Source organism: Acomys russatus, chromosome 12 (genome assembly GCF_903995435.1).
Source record: "Acomys russatus chromosome 12, mAcoRus1.1, whole genome shotgun sequence".
Lineage (NCBI taxonomy): Eukaryota > Metazoa > Chordata > Mammalia > Rodentia > Muridae > Acomys > Acomys russatus.
Window position 1 is genome coordinate 29,111,602 of NC_067148.1, and position 26,455 is coordinate 29,138,056.

General features: G+C 45.7%; 1 protein-coding gene across 1 annotated transcript in view; it reads left to right on the plus strand.

Moving 5' to 3' along the window:
- The window catches only part of Marchf4 (membrane associated ring-CH-type finger 4), a 113,479-nt gene that overhangs the window by 83,052 nt on the left and 3,972 nt on the right, over positions 1 to 26,455 (plus strand). The window contains exons 2-3 of the mRNA XM_051154115.1: positions 6,709 to 6,864; positions 12,191 to 12,383. Coding sequence (XP_051010072.1) covers positions 6,709 to 6,864; positions 12,191 to 12,383 — 349 coding nt within the window. The remainder of the gene's footprint in view (positions 1 to 6,708; positions 6,865 to 12,190; positions 12,384 to 26,455) is intronic.

The following is a 26,455-nucleotide window of genomic DNA, read 5'->3' on the forward strand; positions in this document are numbered from 1 at the left end:
CATGGTCTACAGACAGTGAAGAGAAGGAAGGATATTAATATTTGAAGGAGGTAGGAGGATGGCTTTAGAGACAGGTTTTGCTAACTCCTATTGTAGTGGTTCTTAACCTGCGGGTCATGACTCCTTTGGTAAACCTCTATCTCCACAAATATGTATGTTATGATCCATGACAGTAGCAAAATTACAGTTATGAAGTAGCAAGAAAAATAACTTTATGGTTGGGGTCAGCACAATGTAAGCAATTGTATTAAAGGGTTGTAGCGTTTGGAAGGTTGAGAGCCACTGACCTATGTAACCCTTACATACTAGCCCCCATTTAAGTTGAGTGACTATTAACTTACTGCTTTATTCCCCCAGTTTCATAGATGAGGTAATTTGTTTTGATAAAAATATCCCTAAAGATCTCCTGGTGTTTTATACCAATCTCAGCCCTTTGATACCTCTTCCCTTACCTTCATGTTTATAACTTTGTTTTTTTTTTTTTTTTTTTTCATATTTCACTTTAAAAATGGGGGGGATCAGAAATAAAGCTTGCCAGATTCATGGATAATTATTTGTTTCTCATTTAACTTGATCCATCAACATTTGGCCATGCTGATGGCTCCCCCTTTTTCTTAGCTTAGTTTGTGTTCTTCCTCAGCTTTTGGTCTGCTGTGTTCTCTTACCTGGCTAGCCTTCCCTTCTCAGCCTCTTCTGCTGGCTCCCAACATTTCCTGACTTGTAGACAGGGGCATCTATCGACATCAGACCCAGCGCCTCCCCTTTTCTGGCATATGCTGGCCGCTTTGGTTACCTCGTCTAAGTGGTGGATTTAAGTATTACTTCACTACTGTTGATTCTGTGTCCCTCTCTGAGCTCTGCCCAGATGCCAGCCTGATGCACACTGCAGTGTGTGTTTGGCATTTGCACTTGATAGCTGATGGGCATCTCAGGGTTGATGTGTTTGAACGTGAGCACCCACTCTTTAAACCTGCTTTCCTTTCGGTCTTTCTCGACTCAACTGAAAGCACCGCTCCCATTCTTCCCATTACTCACGTCAAAGTCAGCATCACCCTCTCCTCTCCTGCTTTTGTTCACGTGTCACATCTGATCCACCAACCAACCTCAACATTCATCTCTTCAAAACACGCCTCCAGAAACCAATCATTGCTTAGGCTTTGCATTGATACTCTGTGGTTTGAAGCATGCTCAATGGCCTTCTGTCTCCAGATTCTCTTCTTTTTTTCCTGCTAGTCTGTCCTCAGTAGAGAAACAAGCATGACCCTGTCATACACAGCCTGATCATCATACATGAGTAGAAGTGCTTAGAGACTAAGAAAGTCTCAATAACGCTCCCTCAAAACATTCAAGACAATCCATATCATCCACAAATGCCAAGCCCTTAAGATGGTCCATCGTGCTGGGCATGGTGGAAACATGCCTTTAATCCTAGCACTTGAGGAGGCAGAGGCAGGTGGATCTCTGTGAGTTCAAGGCCAGCCTCGTCTACAAAGTGAGTCCAGGACAGGTAAGGCTACACAGAGAAACCCTGTCTTGAAAAACAACAACAACAACAACAACAACAAAAAAAAACAAAAAAAAAAAAGGAAGAAGAAGAAGAAGAAAGAAAGAAAAGAAAAGACAGTCCGTCGTAAGCCTTTCCTCATCTGTTTCCCCACCTTTGCTCCCTATTTTGACCTCTTCTATTTTCCTTACTTTCACTGCTCAATCTTTTATTAATTTATTTAATCATTTTACATCCCAATTGTAGTCCCCTCCCTCCTCTTCTCCTAGTCCCCCCCTTCCTCCCCCACCTTCCCTATTCCTCAGAAAAGGAGAGCCCTGTCCTACCCAACCCTGGAGCTCATCAAGTCATATCTGACTGAGTCTGTCCTCTGTCTCTGAGACCTGGCAAGGCAGTCCCATCAGGGGGGATATGGTTAAAAATCTGGCAACCGAGTCCATGTCAGAGACAGCCCCTGCTCCCTTTACTAGGGGACCCACATGAAACCTGAGCTGCCCATTGGCTACATCCATCACTACTCAATCTTAATATACCTGTGTCTTTGGTTTTCCTGAAACATGTCAGTCATTTTTCTGCGTCGGAGCCTTTGCACTTAATTGTGCCTGCCCACATTTCCTGGTCCCATCGATCTGCATGGTTTACTTACTCCTTTGCCTGCCTCACATCTTAATTCAAATACCCCTCTTCAGAGGGTGTCCATAGCTGTCAGCTGTAGAATACAGTTACTTTCCTAGTTAGTGTGACAAAATATAAGAATTTTACTTGATTCCAGATCCGGTCAGGTTGAAAACCAAGATAAGCCACTTGGGAGTTCCAGGGAATACAATCCATCATAGCAAGAGTGACAGGGCGGTGAGGACATGAGGCATCTGGTCACACTGCAGCCAATGGCAGTAAGCAGAGAGAAATAAACTCAATGCTTGTCTTTAACTCCTTTCTCAGTGACTCTAGGCCCCAAGCTGTGGGATGCTGCCACCTACACACAGGATGGGTCTTCCCTCAAGTTAAGCATTTCTGGAAACAACAACTTCATAAACACACTGAGAGGTGTGTTTCCATGGTGATTCTAAATGCAGTCAACTTGACAATGAAGAGTCACCATCCCACCACCCTTCTTAGGATTTCAGTCTACCTTGCCTTCCTCCACCATTCCTTTTCCGTTTCCATGCTTATTTTCTCCATAGCATGTGACAGTGTATCTTAGGTAGACATAATTTACTTGTTTGTCTGATTCGTTGTCTTTGTCTGCCAGAGGACTTCATGCCTGCCATCTAGAAGATGGGACATAGTAAGCAGATATTGAATGGGGAAAGGAATGACTGAGCATGGCTTAGAGTGGTTAACAAGTTGATCAAGGTCACCCAGACTGTCAGAGCCTGAATGAAGCCAAGACTGTCTAGGAAGAGAGCCAGGCTCTTAATCACCATGAATCTCAATAAAGGAAAATAACTATCAACTGTGCCCTAAGGCTGGTGTTTTATTGTTTCCTTGTTTTGATATCACAGAGCAGCCAGCTCCAGCCCAGCATGAGGCTGTCTTTGCTGCACGACTGCTGTATGTATTTCTTCCTGGGTTATGAGCAAGTGGGGGGGGGGGATGGGGGCGCAAGAAAAACTGTCTTGGGTTTACCTGGCATTGCCATAGCAACTGGGTAACCTAAGGACTCTTGAAGGCAGACCTTCCAACTGAAAGAGGCAAAACAAAACAAAACAAAACAAAATAAAAACCAAGCTCAAAAGTAAACAAGCAAACCTGTGAATGGAGAAACAACTATAGATGCCAACTGCTCCATTGGTAGAAGAATCTTCACCCTCTTCTTGGTCCCTCCCACCAGGTTAGTCAGAGCCACAGCTAGAAAATTACCATGTCCTGATGCCTGCCTGAAGCAGGAGCTCAGCCCAAGGCACCTGTGCTCTTCTCTTGTCTACCATCTCTAAGGTAAAGGTTATCCCAAACACTCCCAGCGTCCTAGAGGAACACAAGGACATTTCTGGACTGGGAATCTAGAGCACTGTGTCCGCACCTCGTTCCTGTCCCAGGATGACAGACTATCCTAGAACGTCCTTTAATCTTGATCTTTCTCTGTGACCCAACTGACCAGTTCTTAAGGCTCTTGCTCTTTCCCTACCTGTTCAGCTTTACCTTAGCATGGCGGTAGGAGAAGGGAACTGTAATAAGAAAGATGAACTGAAGCCTTAAAGAAATGTGAGTCAGAACTGTAAATTAGTGAGGGGGCTTGCTTGTCAAGCATTGTGCATGCTTCATATTATTGGAGCTTTCTTTTAATGAGATAAGAGTTGTCTGTATGTTGAAGGTAAAGAAACCGAGCACCACAGAGGCTGGGGGCTTGCCTATATTCATTTAGCTAGTAAGAGGGGAAGAGGCATTCAGAACCAAAGAGCTTGACTTTTACAGTGCGTGTTCTTAGCCACGCTCACAGACTCCACCCCTTGCAGACCAGAGAAATAGAGAAGATCCCTGTTTCTTCCTTATCCCAAAGCCCCGAGGTCACCAAGGCAGTATCCGGTCCCCTGGCATTTAGTGAGGTTCTTTGCTTACTGGAGTTTGCTGCACTCTGGAGATGAGTTTAGTATAATCTGCCCCAACTGAAGTGTTGATCCTTGTGAGTGAGGCTTCCCATACCCTGGGCCTGTGTAGTTTAGTCCACACTTTTCCTGGGCATCTCTGGTTTGCCTAGGTATTGATGGCGTATCAATGAGCAGCCTAAATCTCAGAGGATATGAAAAACGATGTAGTACCAGACTGTGTGTAATGAAGCAGGGAGAGGAGACAGGGCTGCAGCTGGCTGTCATGGGAGATTTGGTGGAGGGGCCTGAGGCGAGCCAGAAATATCCCACCTTCTCCCCGGAAGGAGACAGAAAGAGATGCACAGCCCAGACATCAGTGTGGTGACACTCAGGGACTGATACTGGTCAGAAAGCCCTGGCTTCTCATGTTCCTTATGTCAACCAGCTGGCTCTGTGTCATAGACTCTACATTGCATCTTCTCTTGTATTATGGGATGTTTATCCTGGGATTCTGGGGGAAGAGTGTCCATCTCAGATTCCATATTACACCACTTAAACTTGTATGTGTATGTATATATATGTGTATCCAAGTGTGTGTGTGTGTGTGTGTGTGTGTGTGTGTGTGTGTGTGTATGCATGCATATGGAGGAATTGTATGTGCATGTGTATGCAGATGTATATGGAGGCCAAAGGTCAGTCTGGGAACCATCCACCTTCCTTAAGACACAATCTCTCAATGAGACCAAATGGAGCTTGCCATTTTTAAGCTAGGCCAACTGGCCAGTGAGCCCCAGGGATCCTCCTGTCCCTGCTTCCCCAGCACCTCCAGCCTCAAGTATGCACCACTCTGCCCAATATTTTATGCTGAGGCATAAACTTCAGGTCCTCATACCTGTGCACCAAGTGCTTCACCAACTAAACTGAGCTACTGCTCCAGGCCCCCAACCCCCCCATTTCAGCTTTTAATGGAGTTTACTGTGAAGAACATCTTCATTAAACTTAACATGATCCCATTTTTGCTGCCAGTTATTTATATTCTATTGTCCTTGAAGACACATGGGAGGTACGAGAAGATGGTGAAGGATCTGGGCTAAGCTGCCAGGCACTGGGACCAGGGCGGGCCAAGCATGATCCCTCTGTAGGTCGGGATATGATGGCTCAAAGGGCTCCAGCAAGAGCTAATAGTCCCCATTCAGAGCCAAGGCAGAGAGCCTGGATCATGTTATGGGCTGTTTTCAGCCAGTAGCTCTTCTGTGCCTTTCCTCCTAGCTGCTGTTTGGGAAAGAAGGGGTGCATAATGCTGTCACTTGGCTTCATTGCCAGCAACCGGAAGTAATGTCTTTTACCTGATCGGGCGACTTGACATGGCTGCTTAACAACCCGATTAATCAAACCTAGCTCATCCTGTTAGAATTAATGAGCCTAGGAAATGCTGCCATGAATAATGAGGGCTTTGCCCCTCCCCCAGCACCTCTCTCCATTCACCCCCTCCCATTTCCTTCCCATCGCTAGGGCAGAGATACTCAGTGCCACAGGGAGTTAGAGTTTGCTACACAGAGTGGCTAGCAACATGCGCAGCTCCTCCCTCCTCTTCCCTGCCAGGCATCATAGAATCCAAGTCTGGTTGTGTCCCAGAGGGGGAAAAAATCCCTTGTTCATCAAACAGATAAGCAAAATTCAGATTGTTGTCTAAGTGTACCAGGCACTGCACTGGGGGCTAGGAATGCAAAGTTGCAGAAAACACTGTGCCACCCAGTCACAGGAGGCTTCGGATCCAGAATCCATCTGGATGAGTTGTTTCCCAGCTTTTAATTCTCCCAAGATGGTCTTTTGTCCTTTGCCCCAGTGTTGGCTGGAGAAACCCAGGCCTTTGTCAGGAACATTGGCCAAACTCCAAGACCCCTTAGGATTCAGGCCTGACCTACACTTTTTCCCAGCATGGGAAGCATCACTAGAGGACCAGTGTCTTTGCACGAGAATGCAAAGTCTCAAGTTCAGAGTCCTGTGGTCTATAGGCATCTCTACATTTAATCAAAGTGACCCATGGGATATGTTTTTAAACTGTTACGATCAGACTACAGAGGCATTTAGAGAAAGATTTCCTCCAGGACTGGGCACAGTCTGTATGGGATCCTGGGTTCAATCACCAGCAGTACTGAAAATACAAAACCTACCATATTCCCTCATCTGAGGCTAGCTGGAGATGGTGGCGGCTGTCCTGCTTTTATTCTGAGTTCTCTAAATCACTCCCGTCCCCACCAGCGGATTTCTGTCATTTATGTTAACTCTAACTCTGTGGGTATTTGAGTTTGGTTGAGTTTCTAAAGAGAAACTCTTGGAGCCTACTGCCCCCCATTGACCACAGGAGGCTTCCATGGACATCCTAGGACTTAGGCAGTTCAAGAAGCATTGTTTTGTGGCTTACCAGGTAGGAGGAAGATCCCAGAACTGGGAGTTTAGCTGACTACAGCTGCTTAGATTCTATGGTAGGAAAGCCAGAGCCCAGGCCTCTTCAGTAGATTCTGGTGGCTCCAGACAAAGCGTATGCCATGCATGGAGTGGCCTTATCTGGGCTATCAGAGTGGCTCAGCCCAGGGTTCCAGTATCCACCCACTTATTTGTCACCTGCTGGATTGAGGCTCCAGGCTCACCAGCATTCCCCCTTTTTCTCCACAGGGAGAGCTGCTAAGCCCATGTCGCTGTGATGGGTCTGTCAAATGTACACACCAGCCGTGTCTCATCAAGTGGATCAGTGAGAGGGGCTGCTGGAGCTGCGAGCTGTGCTATTACAAGTACCACGTCATCGCCATAAGCACAAAGAATCCTCTACAGGTAAACCCAGGGCTTCCGAGCCTGGGGCTCCCTCATCTCCTGCTTTATGGTAGGGGAATTACTGAACCTCTGATTCAGGGCCGCTTGGTGACTAGGTACCACACAGTCAGGAGAGGGATGAAAGATGGTTGGTTTTTTTTTTTTTTTTTTTTTCTCTTAAGTCTAGCCAAGAAGGAAAAGTGTTGAGCAAAGAGAGAAATATATGATATATGAGGAAAGAGGGAGATAGATGGAAGAGATAGAATAAGAAAACAGATAAGTTAATGAGATGGGGAAAGGAAGGAAAAAGGAATAGGAGATGTAGGGTGGGGGTGGGGGAGGAAAGGACAGAAAGAAAAGAAGGGAGGGAGGGAAGAAAGGAAGAAAAGAGAAAAGCAAAGACAAAGAGAACAGGTAGTTGGAGAGACATGGTGGGAAAGTGAGGTTTGAATTAAAGTCAAAGGCTTGAAAAGAAGCTGGGGGGACAAGATGGCTCAGTGACACTGTTCAGACTTTAATGTGTTTGTGCTTTGCCTCGAGTCTTAACAAGTGGATTTCAATTCACTGGTCTAGAGCAGGTCTGAGAGCCTGCATTGCTAAAAAGCTATGGGGGATACTCCTGCTGGCCCACAGACCACACTTTCTGTGATAAGGAACAGAGTGGGAAGGGATAGAGATGCAACAGCAAAAAAGGGCAAATAAAATGGAGGAGAGGGTGTACAAACAAGAAGTCATGATGACAGAGTGACAAACGGCTGCCAGAAGAGGGAAGGGAAGGCAGGACCAGAGCTAGAGGAGGGTCCTGCCAATCAGATTGGCAGAACTCAGGGCTCTCTGTGCCTACTCTCTCCTCTCCTCTGCTGACATAGCCATCTTCCCTAACCCCAACTGCTGACAGGTCCTGTGCCACCCAGCCAACTCAAGCAATTTATCAGCAAAGTTGGCACATGCTCTTGCAGGCATGTGTGTGAGGGTGCATGCCACACACACACACACACACACACACACACACACACACACACACACACACACACACAGGCACACATGGGCATATGCAGAGAAAGAGCATCTTGTTTCTAAAAATACCTCCACACACACATCTTCAGTCAAATAAGCAGCCATGTAATCAATTAGCCAGCAAGACAGTGAGGACAGAGACCACAGGTGCCTGACAGTTTCCCTCCTCTGTGAGTGGGGCAGAGTCAACCTTACAAACACAGGAAGGTTGGGAGTGGGTGATTGTAGTAGGGTCTTTGTATTGGAGAGCATCTAAAATCATATGAAGTTGCCTTGTGGCATTCTCCGTGGGGCATTCTCAGAAATTCGGGGGGTGGGGGGTGGGAGAGGCACCAAATTGCCAGGCATCTTGGCCTGTTGCTGGGAAGCCCCTCTGAACTGCTGATTCTGTCTTCAGCCATCCATCTCAGATCGTGAGATGTCTTAAAATAGCTGAGCCAAGCAACGGCTGATTCCATGTCCTAGGGGTGCATCGGAAGTCCGAGTGCACTGACCTGCCTGTTTCTTTACAGCTGACTCAGGCCTCAGTAAAGGTCAGATCCACAATCTATGAACTCACTCCAAGACACCCCCATCTTGGTTCCACCTTTGACTCATATAATGAAAAAAAGCATTCAGGTATAGCTTTTTTCTTGGCCTAAAGAAAAGGTTATTTTAAGCCTATGTCGGGTAAGCAAATGGCAGTGCTGGCAGTATCGGTCTGTTAATCTATTTCCAAGTTACTACCTGACTTCAATTATGAGTTTCTAAGCACTGGGGACCCCTCTGATTCTGTTGGTCCTGGGAACGCAATGATGTGTTCTCAGTACATGCCAGTTGGTTTTTCTATATAAAAGTAGTTTGGACTTGAAGCTATGCTGTACTGTTGTGTCCTAAATTGTTCCAAGTTGGTGTCCCGGGCTCTTCTGGACTATCTAAGTGTCACATAACTGTCTGCTCTGCCACAATGGCCTGGCCAGACTCTCTGTAGTAGAGGTTGGGGTTGGCAGACTTGACTAGAAGCCAACAGAGCAATGGATATAGTTTTGCCATCAGAGCAAGGAGGTACCTTCCCATGTATCTTGGTTCTCTCGCCTCCTGGTTTGTGTCCCAGGCAAACATGTAAGAAATACTTCAGGTCCGGACTATGGGACATTATATTAGTGATCTTCTCAAAGTGAGCTTTGTATTTAGAATACCTACTGAGAAAGGAGTAGGTCTTGCCTTGCGGGTCTCAAGGCCCCATTGCCTGCTTTCCACCTTGTCTTTAATCCCTCTGAACAGCAGTTCTGTTAGTTCTATCCTCCCCATGGTTTTAGTTAACCATGGGCACCTACAACCCCAGAAACGTTAAAAGGAATGTGCCGGAAAGAATTAATAACATTTCATTGCAAATTGTTCTGAGGAGGGTGAGAAAATGTCATGGCTTCCAGCTCCATCCTACCCAGGACATGAGTCATCCCTTTGTTCATCCATCCAAGCCATATATTGCTATTTACCCATTAGTTACATAGTAGACACCTTGGCTATCAGATCAGCTCGCATGAGTCATCACAGTACTTGGATATAGGGTCCACTGTTGTCTGAGGCTTCAGGTATCATCTGGGGGCCTTGGGATGCATCCCCCTGAGATGGGGAAGATCATGAAGTATTGATGAGTATTTAGCTACTGCTTGTTAAGTTCCAGTTCGTACACACTATCAAATATAACCCTGGAAGCAGCTCAGTGGGGCACTATTATTAGTCAAGGCATGGGTTTAGACAAAGGAAGCAGAGAAGTCTTTGTGGATTTTCTGGAAGCTGTACAGCTATGAAGTGAGAGCACATCTGCTCTCTGTGACAGGAATTCCTGAGTCCCTTCTCTATATATTACCGGGGCACGTGTACACCCGTATGTTTACCCCTACTTTGACAAGTTTATCTGTGTCTTTACTGAAACATAGTAAGGAATGCCCTTCATGCCCTGGCTTCATGCTTAAGACTCATAATACTCCAGGAAAAAGGAAGGACCAATTACTCCCATCTTTAGAGAAGGGGAAATTGACAATCGCCATGATTTATTGACTTCTCACTCACAGTCAACAAGTTTGGGGAGACAGCTCAACTAACACTGAACCTTTTGATGCCTTGCTTGGTATCTCTTCCTGGTTTAAGAAACAAAATTGGGGGCTGGAGAGATGGCTCAGCAGTTAAGAGCACTGTCTGATCTTCCAAAGGACCCTAGTTCAATTCCCAGCACCTACATGGCAGCTCACAACTGTCTGTGACTCCAAGATCTGACACCCTCACATATAAATTAAAATTAAATAAAAAAAAACCCAAAAAACCAAAATTGGCCTCCTTGCACTCCTCCCACAGTCTCCTCACTCCCTGGTGCTGCAGGACTAGTGTTCACAGGGAGCAAAATCTTATGACTTGAAGATGAGACCTCATTTAGAACGAGAGTCTAGTGTTCCAGGTATCTGGTGGCAGCAGGGCTTGGTTCCACTGATGCCCTTCTCCGTTCCCTGGCTTCCTGTCAGATCTCAGAACTCTCTGCTTCTCAGCTATCTCCTGGAGGAGGTGCCTCCTGTTTCTCTTCCTCAAGGCCTCACATGGAACAAGAAAGAACTCTTGCACACAGTACCTCCTTCTTCCCCTTCTTCATGACCCCCACTTTAGTCAGGGGCCCCTTTAGGTGCCTTGGGGCTAGAAGGAAGATTATCGAGATAAAGAGGAGCCTTCTATGCATCTATATCTTTGGGGTTGTGAAGGAGCAGAAGTTAGGGTTTACCGATGGTCACCTAACTATATGGTAAAAACAAAAACTCATTAGAAACACTCTTCTAGACTGTGTGGGGTTGGCCCTGGAAAAAGCATTTATTGTACATGAGAGAAGTCTATATGATAGGACCATCTTCTGGAAAATGCGTTGGTTATGTGTAACCCTAGGCTGGGGAAGCGCTGGAAAATTTAAAGAGCTAATTCTCTGTAATGGGATACTATCTGTGTAATTAAATGTTAAGGCCCATGTCCTACATTTGGATTAAAAGTGAAATGTTTTCCAATACTTATGGTCCCTTGGAGGCCACTGGCTTAACCCATCTGAGCCAATGACATCAGAGGGAGTGGTCTGTGTTGGCAGATGGAAAGTACCGTGGCTCTCCTTTGTGTGTTTTGGCCACAGTGATTCCTGGGTATGCTCCAGAAAGAACATTGTGAAGATCCGCGATGAATTTGCACATGTAAATTCTTAGAGTTATGTGCCCCCTAGGATGTGGGTGCATAGGACAAGGGCATTGCCTAGACTTTTTTGCTTTTTGTTTTGTTTTTGTTGTTGTTTTTGTTTTTTAGTGTTTTAGCAACAGCCTCTAGAGTAGTGTCCAGGCACATAGAAATAATCAATACTTATTTGTTGAGTGAGACTATCCTCAACTAAAATCCTACTCAGGGCTAACTTAGGACATTGCTTCATAGATGAAGCATAGAATCATAAAATTCCATAGTCCAAACCCACCCACACTCCAGCCTCCAACTCAATTCTGCTATAAGTACACTGGTTTCTTTTTTTCTTTTGAGTTAAAATACAGACAGTATATTGTGAGCTGTTTTTGTTTTTTTTTTTTCCTTACTCCCACATCCCATGCCCTCTCCTTTTCTGTCAAATTGTTGATCACTAGCATGCATATTAAATGGCTTGCGAGGTAGTGTTATAGAAACAAAATAAAACAGCTAGAGGAAGACCTGTGCCCTCTTGGCACCTATTAATGAGAAAATCAACTGTGCTGCTCTGAAAAGAATATCCCAGCACCTTGGAACAACACCCACAGCAGAGCTTTGTTTTCCTTCAAATTTCTACATCTATGAAAATCAAGTCTAAGGGTCTCCTCCTCAGCTAGGCCTGCCCAGCGCCCCCTCCTTACAGTAATGTCTGTTCATTTCATATGGCTCTTGTCTCCGCTGCACCAAAAGTATAATATGAAACTGTAAAGCTGTCCATTGTACCACAAGTGGAGAAGCCTTGGTTTAAGCTCTATACCAGTGAGATGATGGAACAGAAGTAAGAATGTGGGAATGGACCACTTCCCCTTGGTGGGGTGATCTGGTGGCACTCAGAGGAAAGGTAAGCAGGCTACCAGGATGAGAACTGATAGGCTGTGATCACATGGTGGAGGAGGGGTCCCCTTTTGTCACAGACCTAGGGGAGGGGAATAGGATAAAAGAGGGAGGGAGGGGAGAATAGGAAGATACAAGTGAGGGGATATCAATTGAGATGTAATCTGAATAAATCACTCAAATTAAAAAAAAAAAAAGAATGTGGGAATGGGATACAGGCACTCAAGCAGCTAATCTGTCACTCTCTCCTCCCCAGTGGCAGGCCATCTCCCTGACGGTCATCGAGAAGGTTCAGATTGCAGCCGCCATCTTGGGTTCTCTCTTCCTCATCGCCAGTATCTCTTGGCTCATCTGGTCGACCTTTAGTCCCTCAGCAAAATGGCAACGCCAAGACCTCCTCTTCCAGATCTGCTATGGGATGTACGGCTTCATGGATGTGGTGTGCATAGGTGGGTCTGGGGGCTTGTCTCCATGACAGGTGATGAGCTACATGGTAAGGAAATGATAAAATCCCTCATGGTTGTCTTCTACTTAGAGGCCAAACAGAGAAGCACTGGGCTTGAGACCCATGATCTAGGTTGAGACCATAGCTTAGGCATAACAGGTGGATGGGAAGGAAGAGGAGGGCAGAGCAAAGAAGATAAATTGAAATCACCAGCAAGCCAATCAGTCTTGGCCAGTTAAAGACAAAGATGAGGCTTGCCTCTGAGGCAGGGAGGACCAGATGATGGGTTCACCTGCCTTAGGGAGCGAGTGGAAGGCTTCTTCTCAGTTGCATACCCTACAAGCCATAGCACAGGACGTGTAGATAGCTAAATGCCCAGAAGCTGCCATGATGTGAATTGTCTTTTTATTTTTCTGTGTGTATGTTTGTACATGTAGGCAGATCGCATGTGTATGAAGGTTTGCACATACATGAACATGTAAGTGTGCATGGGCACAACACATGTATTTGGGGATGGGGTCAAAAGACAACTTTGAGTGTTGTCCTCAGGTGCCTTCCATCTTTAGTTTGAGATAGGGTCTATCATTGTCCTAGAACTTTGCCACATGTGCTAAATGAGCTGGCCCATACATTCCAGATATCTGCCTATGTCCACCTCTCTCCTCACCGTGTCTGGAATTGTCGACACGCTACCACTTGGATTTTCACATGGACTCTAGCAATCAGAACTTAGTTCCTCACACTTGTATTAGCTAAGCCATTTCTTCTGCCCCTGACTTTTTCTTCTTCTATAAGCCTATTCTAGTATCCCAGCTTTCTCTAATCTAGTGGTTTGCAAAGGATGTGTAGGGTCCAGGAGCCAGTTTTGGGAATAGGAAATAGGATGCTATTCCAAAGCCTCACTCCAGTTTCACATGAGCTTCTGGGTTTTTCTTTCATTCCAGGTAATATTTTGGTAGATGTTTGGCTTTGATGTTTTAGGGAAAAGTTAGAACCCATTCTTTCAGGTCCTACATCTCCTCCTACCCAATTCTCAAGTCAGTGTTTCTGCTCTTTTTCACCACAGTTGGTGGAGGGCTGGGTCCTTTTTCTTTCAACAGATGTTTGTGGCTATTGACAGAAAAGGTTTGCCCCGTGCAAATGAGGAAGTGTAAATGGCCCTGGTTATTCTGAGTGAAATGAAGCTGTTTAAAACCCTGGCCATGCTGGATGTGATGGTACATGCCTTTAATCTCAGCACTTGGGAGGCAGAGGCAGGCGGATTGCTGTGAGTTCAAGGCCAGCCTGGTCTATAAAGTGAGTCTAGGACAGCCAGGGATACACAAAGAAACCCTGTCTCAAAAAAAAAAAAAACCACCAAAAAAATAATAATAAAAAAAAAATAAAACCCTGGCCATACATTCTCATCTGGAACGCTCATCTCCCCAGGCCACAGTCCTAGGAACATAAAAGTAGCAAAGTGCTCATCTTTGACACTGGTGTGTTACATCAAATATGCTACACTGCTCTGTTTGTCAGGAAGGCATCTACTAACTATGACTTGGCTGAGATGGTGATGTGAAATTCTTTGGGGGTCATTTAATATTAGACCTAGGGACTATCATACCGATTGTAGAAGCCATGCACCAGTAATGGCAGACCTTGTGTGTTCATCTAAGCCAATGTATTTTTGTCTCTCTGTGCTAATTCACTATATCAACCCTGGGGATAAGCTCTATTTTTCTTATTTTTCAGACTGTGTGATCTTGAAAGGTATATCTTAGGCTAACTCAAGAGGAGAGTAGCATCTTAGGCTACTCAACAGTAGTAACTGAGCACTATTAGCCCAGTGCTTTCTCAGGACAGGCTGATGGACCCTAGAGAATGCTGGGAAGTGAAATAAAACAGAGAGTGCCGTGTGACCTAGACAAGGAACAGGAAGGGTTGAGCAGAAGTAGGAGGCCATAAGAAGATTCCTGTGGTGGCTGTGATATGGTGGTTGTGATGGTGACCAACAGTGACACTGGTGACTATAAGGGTGAAATTTGGTATCAGTTGCTCTTCCTTCACAGTACTGTCCCCAGCGGTCCAGGTAACATTGCATGGGTGGGAAAACGTAGGGGCTTTCTGAAGGGAGGATCAATTGGAAGCTGCCCTATCCACCAGGGATGTTACTATTTTTGGTTCCAACTCATCACTCAGCTTTACTAGAAAGCAAACTTGGCATTGATCTAGGGAATGCAAAATGAAGACTCAGGCTTACTTCTACCAGAGAATCCTCTTGCACATGCTCCTAAGTCCAGGCTCATCCTTCAGCTCAAACGCTAATGAGGTCCACAGTGTCATGGCAGGGTCAACCTGAGCATAGTATTCGAAGCCCTAGAAATGTGGGCTGGGAACAAAAAAAAGTTTAGTAAAAGACTCCATATGCAAGGTCCAGGCATTAGAAGCACCTGGATAAACATGTATTGTCAGGAGGAAAGAAAATACTTCCAGCACAGCATTGGCTCAAAGGGGCTAAGCCAAGAATCAAACCATCTGATGCTGTAAGCCTCTGGGTTTCTCTGTCTCTCAGACAGCATGACCAATTTGTTCCCTAAAACAGGTAAACGACCTTGGATGGTAAAGAATGTGAATACGCATTAAATGGGCAGTTATTTATGTCTAGATCTTTTGACATGTTTTTACTTTTCTATTGGAGTAGTGCAATGAGTTAGAGTTCAGGATGGCAGGGGGGACTGTGCAGGGAGAGTCCACTGGAAGCCAAGAGCAAACACTGTCTGTTTACTGCTTGTGAAACCAAGTCTGTCTCATTCATAGCTGTATCCATCCAGCTGGCTTCTGTGAGCATCATTTGTCAGAGAAAACCAAGAGTAATGATTCTCTCAAGGAATGGTCTTTAGTTCTCATCAAAGGATTTGGCTTGAAGTGGTTTCCAGGGTCTCTAGATTCCCCATCGGATGCAGCCTATCTTCAGGGTTGAGGTTAATGACTTTGGACATGAGCATATCAATGGGCAATACATTTCATAATACAAACTGTCCCAGAAGACAAAGCATTTCTTGGGTTAGAGTCTTAATCTCCTGGACCAATGCTTGCTACTATTAAAATCAAATGTAAGTTAATGAGAACACAGCAAACCACTGAATCCCTGGAAGGAGGTGATGAGGGTACAACAATTCTTCAATGATCGAAGGGGTGAGTACTGTGACCATATTTCATGGCTTGATCAAGACTCAGAGCAACTGTATTCTAGGCCACACGACTAAGCAAACAGTGGAGTTGAGGATAGGATCAGAACCTCTGGCTTTAATTCCAAGGTATATTCTATGGCCTATTTTATCTCTAGTGGCTCTATATGAAATTATATGTACCGGTTAGGGATGACCCCTAACCCAGTAATATTGTAACATAGCAGGCTTGAAGGGATGCAGAATAAACCCAGTCATAACCACTAGCAGCAATCAGAAGTTCACTAGGCTCCATCTGTTCCAGTCTTGTGTTTGGGATTCAAGAGACCAGCCATGGTCATACCTTTTTAAAAGTCTGGGCTGGCTTTATGCCAATGGAGAAAGAGGCTTTAGAAATTAGGATGAAATTTGGACAACCTATGATGTCCTCTGGCAAAGGGTCTTTTTGGTTAGGTAAATCTAATTCTACTGATTAACATGGACTTGGGAAATCTACTTATTCACACACAAACATTATTGAGAGGGCATTGAACACATGCTCATATTGAGCATGAGAGGCATGGGTTCCAGTGGGTCTTACATCTCATAGAGGGAAGTGATGGCTGACACTGAAAAATCAGAGCTTGTGTTGAGGTCTGAACACAGACCTGAGTCCCAGAAAGAGGAAACTGGGTCAGAGGGGTTTTGGATGGCTGCATTCATCCATTTCTTTATTCCATCCAAATAGCATTTACTGGCAGCCTTCTGTTTTCCCCAAACCAAGAAACATTGAAAGAGAGATGAACGAGATATATTTGTCCAAGAACTCAGCCTCCAAGCACATGATAACTCACTGTGTGTGTGTGTGGAGGGGGTGTTGTCTGTGGGGGTTGTCTATAAGAGAGCAATGAACTCTCTTGAAAGATTCCAAGAGACTTGCTGAAGGAACCCTACCCTTAAGCTAGTTTTAAATGAGAAATCAAAGGTTGTCCAAAAGAAGAATAGTCTAGATAAAGCAACTAGTCCATGTAGAAACACAGAAAGGTGAAGATGGTACACTTAGAAAGTTGAGCAGGTTTATATGGCAAAGAACCAGGGCAGGAGGTTGGCAATGAGTTTGGGGGAGTTGGCAGAGGCCAAGCCCCACAGGGCCATCAACCATGTGCTAAAAAACCCAATATTATGACGCTGAGGATGAGGAAGCAATGACAGAATTTTCAGACATAGATTTTTAAACCTGTATGTCTAACAACTATGGGAAGGATAGGTCGAAACTGGGCAGGCTGGAGGTAGGAGGGACTGGCTGAGAAATAATAACCTAAACAGGAAACAGAGACAGAGGGCAAGAGGTGTAAAAGTGATCTTGAGGTCCGCATAGCCTGTGGACCGGGTGGAACTAGCCAGAGGGATCCAAAGGTAAGCTTTGGCAAAAATACTGAAAAACAAAAAGACCACCCTGAGCTTAAAATACAGGTGGGGGTGGGGGTGGGGGGGCGATGACAAGGCTGTCCCCAAACAAGAGTCTGCAATCACAAGAAGCAAATCAGTATAGACAACAGAGATGAGAAGGTGGCACTAGGGAAGGTTTTTGGAGCCTGAGGGCGGGGCTGAGGGGAGAAAGGCCTTTCATAGCACACAGGTAGTTCTTTCTGTAAGACAAAGGAAGATGCTGAGGGTTATGGGCCAGGCCTGCAAGCGTTGGTGGCTGACTGGAAGATGACAGGGAAGAGAAAAGCTTTAGTCCATGCCCAAGATTCTGTTGAGAGTTGAGTGGAATTTGAAGCAGATTTGGAGGTCCACAGGAAGAGCTGAAGCTGTGGGTTCGATGAGTTACTGTAGCGGGAGGAGGGGGGGTGTTCAGAGAGGAGGGGTGTTTTAAGGACTGATGGAGACAGAGGAACTGAGTCTCTGATGTCAGAGTGGTGGGGTCTTGGCTGGCAGGAGTGACAAGATTCAGACTAAGTTGTGTCCTCAAGTACAACCTCTCTCTGCTTCCTGTTCCTCCCCCTGTGAAGCCGCCTAACGGCAGCATCACCAGAAATTTATTAAGAGGACTGAGGCAGAACATGTAGATGGTGGGTTCTCCGAACTATCAGTGACCAGGGTAGGAAGTAGATCAGCATGCAAAGGTTTGCCAACTGTAACTGCAATGTGAATTCAATCACGACTGAGAAAGGATCAGAGCCCAAACCTGGCTTCTCGGCATGATCTGCTTTTTTTGTTTTTGTTTGTGTTTGTTTGTTTGTTTGCTTATTTGTTTGTTTTGAGACAGGGCTTCTCTCTGTAGCCTAGGCTGTCCTGGACTTGCTTTGTAGACCAGGCTGACCTCAAACTCACAGAGATCCTCCTGCCTCTGCCTCCCGAGTGCTGGGATTAAAGGCATGTGTTGTCACGCTAGGTGACAACATGCTTTTATTTTGAGCAGCATCTTTTCTAGAAGGTTCCTGGTTCCATCACACACTCACCTTCCTTCACCAAGATCTAATTATACCTTATGGCCTTATCCACCTGCCTCATCTTCCATCATCTCTAATGATGCTGTCTGTGTAGCTGAAGTTGACAGAATCTTCCAGCAAACAAACGGGGCATTCTCTGCTCCAGTGGGTCATGTTATTAAGACTTAACAAGAGAAAATTAGTTAAGGGCTTTGGCACCAAAGATAATTTTTAATCACTCCAAAGACCTGAGAGGCTGACCATCAAAAAAGTCAAGCCTGAAGTCAATGGTACAAAGATGGGAATGTCACCCTCATGTATATTTGTCACTTGTCAGTGGAGTAGGAAAGGAAGAAGAATGTTTTTTGAGATTATTTCCGAACCTTTAAAACAATGGAGCAGAGTATAGAAACAGCTGTTGTCATAGTTTCTTCTCTTTGTGGTCACTTGAGGCCCTGTCTTGTGATGTGTAGATATCTGACCCTTATCCTTAAAAACAGGGATTTAACTGGGAGTCAGAGAGGGGGAAATTTTATTTTTTTAAATCTAATTTTAGGGCCAATGAGATAGATCAGTGGAAAAGTCACCCTGGGATCCACATGGTGGAAGGAATGAGTGGTCCTACAAGTTGTCCTCTGACCTACACACACACCCACACACACACACATACAGAGAGAGAGAGAGAGAGAGAGAGAGAGAGAGAGAGAGAGAGAGAGTCCTAATTTTAATTCAAATTAACTCATTCTGCATAGAAATGACTCCATCTACCAAGTTTGTTGATCTCCTGTTTAGAAAACTGGACAGAGAGCAGAGAAGACAGCCTGGTCCAACAGAGTCTAGGAAACTAGACTGGTCAACGGCACTTCTATGGCCTTGGGTGTACTTTCTCTCTACAAATGTTTTCTTCATCTATAAGATGAAGATAGTCTCTGAGATCCTCCCACCCTAGAATTACTTAGGAGTTACTTACACCATAAACTGATGGTGTTCTTTAAAGTTAACAATGGCAGCTGTAGAGGATCCGCAATAATGTTGGGCTGGGCAAGAGAGGTATCTGCCTCATATGGATGAGAGGGTGCTTGGTCTATACTCTGTTATCTGCAAGTAGTTTGTCCAGTTTCTGGATTGGTGTTGACTCCTATCTCACCCCCAGAAGCTCCCCTGTACACAGTCGTCCCTGCACAGCCAGGCTACTGGATGTACCGAGAATGAGGATGATGAGTTTAAAAGAAATTTTGCCAAGTGAGCACCATTCCCAAAGAGGCACTTCACTCTTGCAGACACACACACACAAAGCCCAAAGTATTTTAGGAACACCTCCTAGGGACTGTTCTCAACATCAGACAGGTTCAGGAATGATGTGTCTGTCTACTGGTGGGCTTGTGATAAAGAACAGACTCAACCATATAAATAACAAAGATGCTCAAACAACTAACATGTTTGGGGGACACCACGACACACACACCATCAAGCCACAAACTGCACTTCTCTGAAGGCACATTTGCTAGGGAGAATCAGAAACCTACTTCATCCAACCATCAGTGGTTTGGCCCAGCAAGGTTCCAGAGCAGTGAGAGGCTCTCCTTCACACAATGGCCCAGGGACCAAGCTCCTCCCACTCTGTAGCTTCATGATCTTTAGAGTTTTAAGCCTTTTGCTTCTATCTATTAGAAAACTGCTGTACCAACCAAGGACAATGCATGCAGTAAACATAGAACCCCTATCCAGATCTAGCCAATGGACAGCACATTCTCCACAACTGTGTGGAGAGCAGGGACTGACTCGGACATGAACTCTGGTGCCCCCTATTTAACCACTTCCCCTTGGTGGGGAGACCTGGTGACACTCAGAAGAAGAGTAAGCAGGCTACCAGGAAAAGACCTGATAAGCTGTGATCTTATACTGGGGGACAAGGTCCCCTTCTGTCACAGACCTAGGGGAGGGGAAAAGGATGAAAGAGGGAGGAAGGGGAAATGTGAGGATACAAGTGAGGGGATAACAAGTGAGATGTAATCTGAATAAATTACTTCAATAAAAACATAAAATTAAGCATTAAAAATAAAAGAAAACTGATCACGAATAAGGCAGGCCCTCCTCTAACACTTTTCATTCAATGCCTTTTTCTTAAACATTGGCCTGACTCTGCTCACATTCACACTAGGGATCTGGCCCCTCCTAGTTCATAAAGGGAACAGGAAATGCCACTCCCTCCCAGCGGCAGCCGTCCATGGAGGAAAGAAGGTGGTGGGCCGCTAGCCATCTCTATCGCTGTAAGCCCACCCCTCTGAAGGACATGCTCTGAGCTATGATAGTCTGATGGAAGAAAAACACCCTAGTTCCCAAATATCATCTGTGAAAGTCTCAACGATTTTTAAATCCCAAGTTCTCCATGGATACAGAGTATGTCACTTATTTTTGCATTACTGTAACCAAAATGCCTGACAGAAACAACTTTAAACTGGAGATGTTTGTTTCGCCTTAGGATTTTGGCTCTGCCTTAGTCTGTTCCGTCAGGGAAGACACGGAGGTGGGAGTGACTATCCGCCAAGGTGGGAGGGTGGGGCGGAGGCTTGTTCACGTGGTGGAAGAGGGGAAGAGTAGAGAGTAGGCTGGAAACAGGAGTGAATATAACCTACAAAGCCTCCATCTGCCATGACCTACATACGCCAGCCAGGCCCCACCTCCTTATGGCTCCACAGCCTTCAGAATAGCACCAGAAGCAGGGGGCTGAGATCTCGCGGGGGACATTTCAGATTCAAACAATAACACAGAGTTTTGGTATGTCTGCCTACGCAAACAACTTTTCAAATGTGTAATAACATATGTGAAGCACAGCCTGGCTGTGCCTTCAAAGCATGTCTCTCCAGAGAGCATGAGGTGGCTTTGCCAATCTGGCGTCCCCAGCTGCACCAAAAATAGCTGGCTATATTTACTTATGTATTATTTATGTAAGATGAAATCAGTAATATTTATTTAATAACAATGATAAAATAATAACTAGCATTCATTATGCATTGTGTTCTAAGTACTGTGAAAAGTGTTCCATATATAGTAGGGGTTATTTTGTTTGTTTGTTTGTTTAATCTTTTTTTAACCCATGCAACTCCATGACATGGCTGCTATTACAGTGCCCATCTTCCTGATGAGAAAACCAAGAATGGGAGGTGACCCTCGCAGGGCCTTTTATCTAGCACACAATTTCATGTTGGCCACTGTTAAAACAATGCATCACACATTAAAGCACACATTTTCAACAAGAGATCTTACTAGTAATGCTGACAGAGATTGCATATAAATATACACAAATTTTAAAAACCAGTTACCGTCTCCATAGTTGTTTGAGAGGTGTGCATATGACCTGAGGCGTGGAGGAGGAAGGAGCATCAGGCAAGAGGCACTGCTCTGACTTAAAAACACCCAGGGAGGTGCCCCACTTTATAGGCACACTGTGTGGCCTTGCACAAGATGTTTAGCTTCCCTGAGCTCAGTTTCCTCTTCTACAACAATGGAGATTATAAAATGGCTTGCCTCACAGTGACAGAACACAGTAAGCACGCAAGAAACCCTGACGTCATCGCCATGACTGTCATCATCATGACTTTCATCATCACCTCTCAGCACTGATGCCACCCAGTGTGGCTGAGCAACGCCAGCCTTCACTTCCACAGAGCAAGAGCAGACCTACAAGAAGCCTCTTCAGAGGAAAGAAGTGTGTGTGTGTGTGTGTAAAATGCTTGGGAATGACGTGAGAGTTACACCATAGAACTGGATAGGAGAGAGAAAATTTGGAGCCTCAAGTGTGCACTGGTGCACCTGGAGGGTCTGTTTCTGCAAGGATCGATGCAGCTGGGGGTCCTCTGTGTGGCTGCCAGCTCTTGCTCTGTGGGCAGAGGGGCTGCAGTGCCTCTCAGAACCCTCAAGACACACTCCATACCTTGACCAAGGAAACCAGCCCCATCACATGACTGCTAGGATGAGAGCTCTGGAAAAGGTCATATCAAAGGGACACTCCTCCTCTGTGCCCAGGCACTGACAGAAAGAACACTAAAATAATGGAAACAGAAGGGAACTGGCTTCCCATTGACCCTCGTCCCTCTTGGCACCTTTTGTCCTTTGGTTCTTTCTTGCTGGAGTCTTTCAATTCAAAGTGGGTCCTCCCAATTGAGGTGCTTGGGTCCATCCAGCACCCCCAGAAGTGCATCCTGGAGAATCCTGAGCAGGTAGAGGCCAATCTGGTATCCCCCCTGAGCTCACCAATGTAGTTGGGTCTATTTCTTCCTTCCATACTTGCCTGCTACTCTCTTTGGTAAATTCCAGGACTGGGTCTTTGAGGAAAGTGATCTGGCAAGCGAGTATTTGACCACAGTGGAACTTCAGGCCACACCCCACAGCTGTCTGGCAAAGGGAGAGTATTACAATTTGAATGTGAATTCATATACTAGGGCAGTGGTAGACATGGCCACTTCCTAGACCCAAAGAACACTGGCCCCCATGTGTCTGAACTTTTGATGCCTAGCTGGTGGCATTCCAGCTCATTGGCAGGTGAATTGACTCTAAATTGTGAGGACCAGTGGTCTTTGGGTCTAGGAAGTGGCCATTTCTACCATTGCCCTACATTTTAACATCTGGCACTACATGTGTAGTGTGTGTGTGTGTGTGTGTGTGTGTGTACAAGTGTGCACTCATGCATGTGGAGAGCAGAAGTCAGTGTCAAGTGTCTTCCTCAATTGCTTCTCTACCTTATTTTGTTTGTTTGTTTGTTTGTTTTGGGGTTGGTTTGGTTTTGGATTTTTGAGACAGGGTTTCTCTGTGTAGCCTTGGCTGTCCTGGACTCGCTTGTAGACTAGGCTGGTCTCGAACTCCCAGAGATCTGTTGCCTCTGCCTCCCCAAGTGCTGGGATTGTAGGATTGCACCACCATGCCCGGCTCTACTTTTTTTTTTTTTTTTTGAGACAAGGTCTCTCCCTGCGTCTGTACTGGCTTCTTAGAAGCTGTGGGGATCCTCTGTGTCAGCTACCTCAGTGCTGGGATTATGGGCATTTGCCATACATCTTTTACATGGATGTTCAGAGTCCAAACTCAGTTCTTCATGTGTGCACAGCAAATGCTCTACTAAGTCTCTTCCTCTTCCTCCTCTTCTTTTTTTAAAAATAAAAACGTAGCCAGGCAGTGGTGGTGCACGCCCTTAATCAGGAGGCAAGGGCAGGCGAATCTCTGAGTTCGAGGTCAGCCTGGTCTACAGAGTGAGTTCCAGGACAACCAGGGCTACACAGAGAAGCCTTCTCTTGGGAATAAATAAAATTAAATAAAAAATGTAGTTCTTTCTGTGCAGCAGTGGGCAGGGATAAGAACTTATCTAGACAGTGCTGCTCATTCTAGCCCACACATGTGTCACCAGAATCGCCTGATGTTTCTTTGAGGCGCAGGTTCTCAGGCATGGCCCCAGGCCTTCCAAGCCAGGCTTTCTAGGGACAGAGCCAGGAATCTGTGAATTACTAAGCTCCCTGAAAGTTCTGGTACACACCTAAGTTTGCAAAGAACTATCTTAGAGTGGGCAACTTATTTTTATGTCACTTAAGCCAGGACACTAGCAAGAGATGAGGGTGTGGAGGGGAACCCTGGGTCACTGAGGGAATTAAAGGCTTCCCTTCTTCTTTTTTGTTGTTTTGTTTGTTTTTTGGGGGGGGGTTGTTTTTGGTTTTTTTTTTTTTTTTTTTCGGGTTTTCAAAACAGGGTTTCTCTGGACTCACTCTGTAAATCAGGCTGGCCTCAGACTCAAAGAGATTCACCTGCCTCTACCTCCCGAGTGCTGGGATTAAAGGCTTGTGCCTTCTTGATCAACCTGGCTTGAGCTGTTGTTGCACAGCTGGTGGGACCCAAGGAACCACTGTTGTATGAGGCCCATGGCAGGGGCTCAGAGACACACAGAATGGCCAGTCAGAAAAGACAATCTTGGGTTAAGATGTGTCTCTCTGCTCACAAGAAAAATCCAATGGTCAAAATGCACCAAGGGAAGGGTTTTTTTGTTTTGTTTTGTTTTGAGAACTCCTTGTTGCTATGGTTATAGGGTGTGGAAGAACTCTGCAGATGAGACTGCCCACTCATGGTGGCCAGCCTTCTTTGTAAGCAAAAGGCCATTTTAGCAGAAGATAAGGATAAAAGGAGAGAGATGATAAAAAGAAGTGTCTAACAACCTATAGAACCTATAACCCTGTGAGAAAGAAAAGCCGCAAAGCTGGAAACACTTTAGAGAGATGAAGTGTCTACTTCCCTGAAACTGGATTTACCACAAAATCAGCCAAGATTTGGGTGCATTGCAAGTAATTGCTCAGCAGCTGTTAAATGGCATAGAACAAAGGCACTTGGAGGAAGGATAGCAGACTACCAAGAAGAGACTTGATACCCTAGCATCATATTCGGGGGAGGAGGTCCCCCTCAGTCACAGTCATAGGGAAGGGGGATGGGGTGAAAGCGGGAGGGAGGGAGGAATGGGAGGACGCATGGGATGGGATAGCAAATGAGATGTAATATGAATGATTTCATTTTTCAATTAAAAAAAAAAAGTACAGTAAACGGCATAGAACATCCCAGAAAAGGACTCAGTAAGAATTTACTACCTTTTCTTCCTCCTTCTCTCCCTCTGTTTCTTTCTTGTTTGTTTTTGAGACGGGGTCTCATAAAGACCGGGTTGTCTTCAAACCAACGGTGACCTTAAGCCTTTACCGGCCACATGCTAGCAGGCTTGACCACCAGGTGTGTGCAGTACTGGAGATTAAACCCAGGGCTGAGCAAACACCTGGCAAGCATTCTACAGACCACAGAGGAGAGCTACATCCTCATTCCTTCTGTCTCCTAGACCTCAAATTCTTCACGAATAGCCCTCTCGGCTCACCCGAATTCAACCTCTTGCCCAGTTCATAGCCATTCTTACCCCCTCATCATTCTTTGCCAGCTTGCCGACTGCCTGTGTCGTCTGCCCCAGCAGACGAGCCCCGAAACTCATCTTCCTTGTTTTGAAAGAATTCTTCCATGCAAGAAATCAATAAGTAATTTGCAAAGCAGGAGGTGGGGGCGGGGGCCGGGGAGGGCGGTATGTGCTGAGGGGAGTGAATGCGAATGAGGTAGTTTATGTTTTTCCAACTTTTTTGAAATAAGTGTTATCTAGAAAAGCAGGTGCGCTCCTCGCTCCCCCCCCCCCCAGCCACCTATCCATTAAAATGGTTTAATTACTGCCTGAACACTACGCAAGTAATTAAAAGGCAGTATTCAAACCAAAAATTTAAGGCACCCTCTTCAATCAGAGTAAAGCTGTCTGATAGAGAAGCTAATTAAGAATAGTGTAGATCCAGCCGGAACATTTAGGGACTCAAAGCCCTCAGTTCTCTGTGCCCAGGCCCAAGGTCCTCCTTGGTAAGTCTCTATGATGTTCCTGGTACGGTATTAGCTATGGAGACTCAGCCAGAGACTGTGGTCTGGAGAAAGGCACGAAGCAGCCTGCAAACAAGGCATGTTGGGCAAACAGAAGAACAGATGGTCCATAGGCACACATTTAAGGGTTCAACAGAAGTAATGGGAGTTGGCACCCCTGTGTCCAGCACCTCTCACACTGGGTAAGGGGGGACCACAGGGCATCTTTAGGAGATTATGTTCACTCTAAGACTATTGGGACAATTCAGATGTCTGTGTTTTCCTACAGTGTGATGGTGTTTACCCAGGGCTAGGAACCAGTGGGCCTCCCAGTGAACCCTGGAAGAGGCATAGAGAGAAACGCCATTCCAGGAGCTGCTGGCAGAAGTGGCAGTGGGTGGCTGATCTTTTCTCCCAGAGTCTGCATTAAAGCAGAAAAGCTTTGATGTGCTCCCATCTCAGACTTGTGCAGTAGTGAGAAGGTGACAGTGGCCAGTCCATGTTGCTCCTGAGAGCTGGCTCTTGTCCTGGGGTTTCCATGGCTGCAAGACAAGTCCTGTCTCATAGCCAGTCATCTACTCCATGGTCATCCGCTCGGCCCTCAGCCTCTTCATCCTATGGACAATCACGCTCTTCTTGTTTTGTTCATTCCGTGGTGACTTCTGGACAACAGGGCAACATTAGTGATTTGGCTGTGTGTTTCTTTCATCGGAGCAGCTGTCCTCTGAGGACACTGCTTTCCTCATAGCTGACTCTATGGTGGCTTTGCTCCTCCATCCTTCAGAAGCCCTAGCCCTTTGACGTGCATCTTTCCTTCTCTACCACCTTTACCAGCTGCTGGCTGCACTCACTGACCTCTCAGGCCTTCGTGCAGATCACTCACACGCCCTCTCACCAGCCCCACCCTTAGCATCTTCACACATCTGTGTACCCCCTTTCTGGAGGAATCTTGGACATGTATGTGGTTCCCTCCCTCCCTCTCACGTGTGTGTGTGTGTGTGTGTGTGTGTGTGTGTGTGTGTGTGTGTGTGTGTACACATGTGCACATGCATGCTTTATTTATTCCTTTTATTGAAAATGGATTT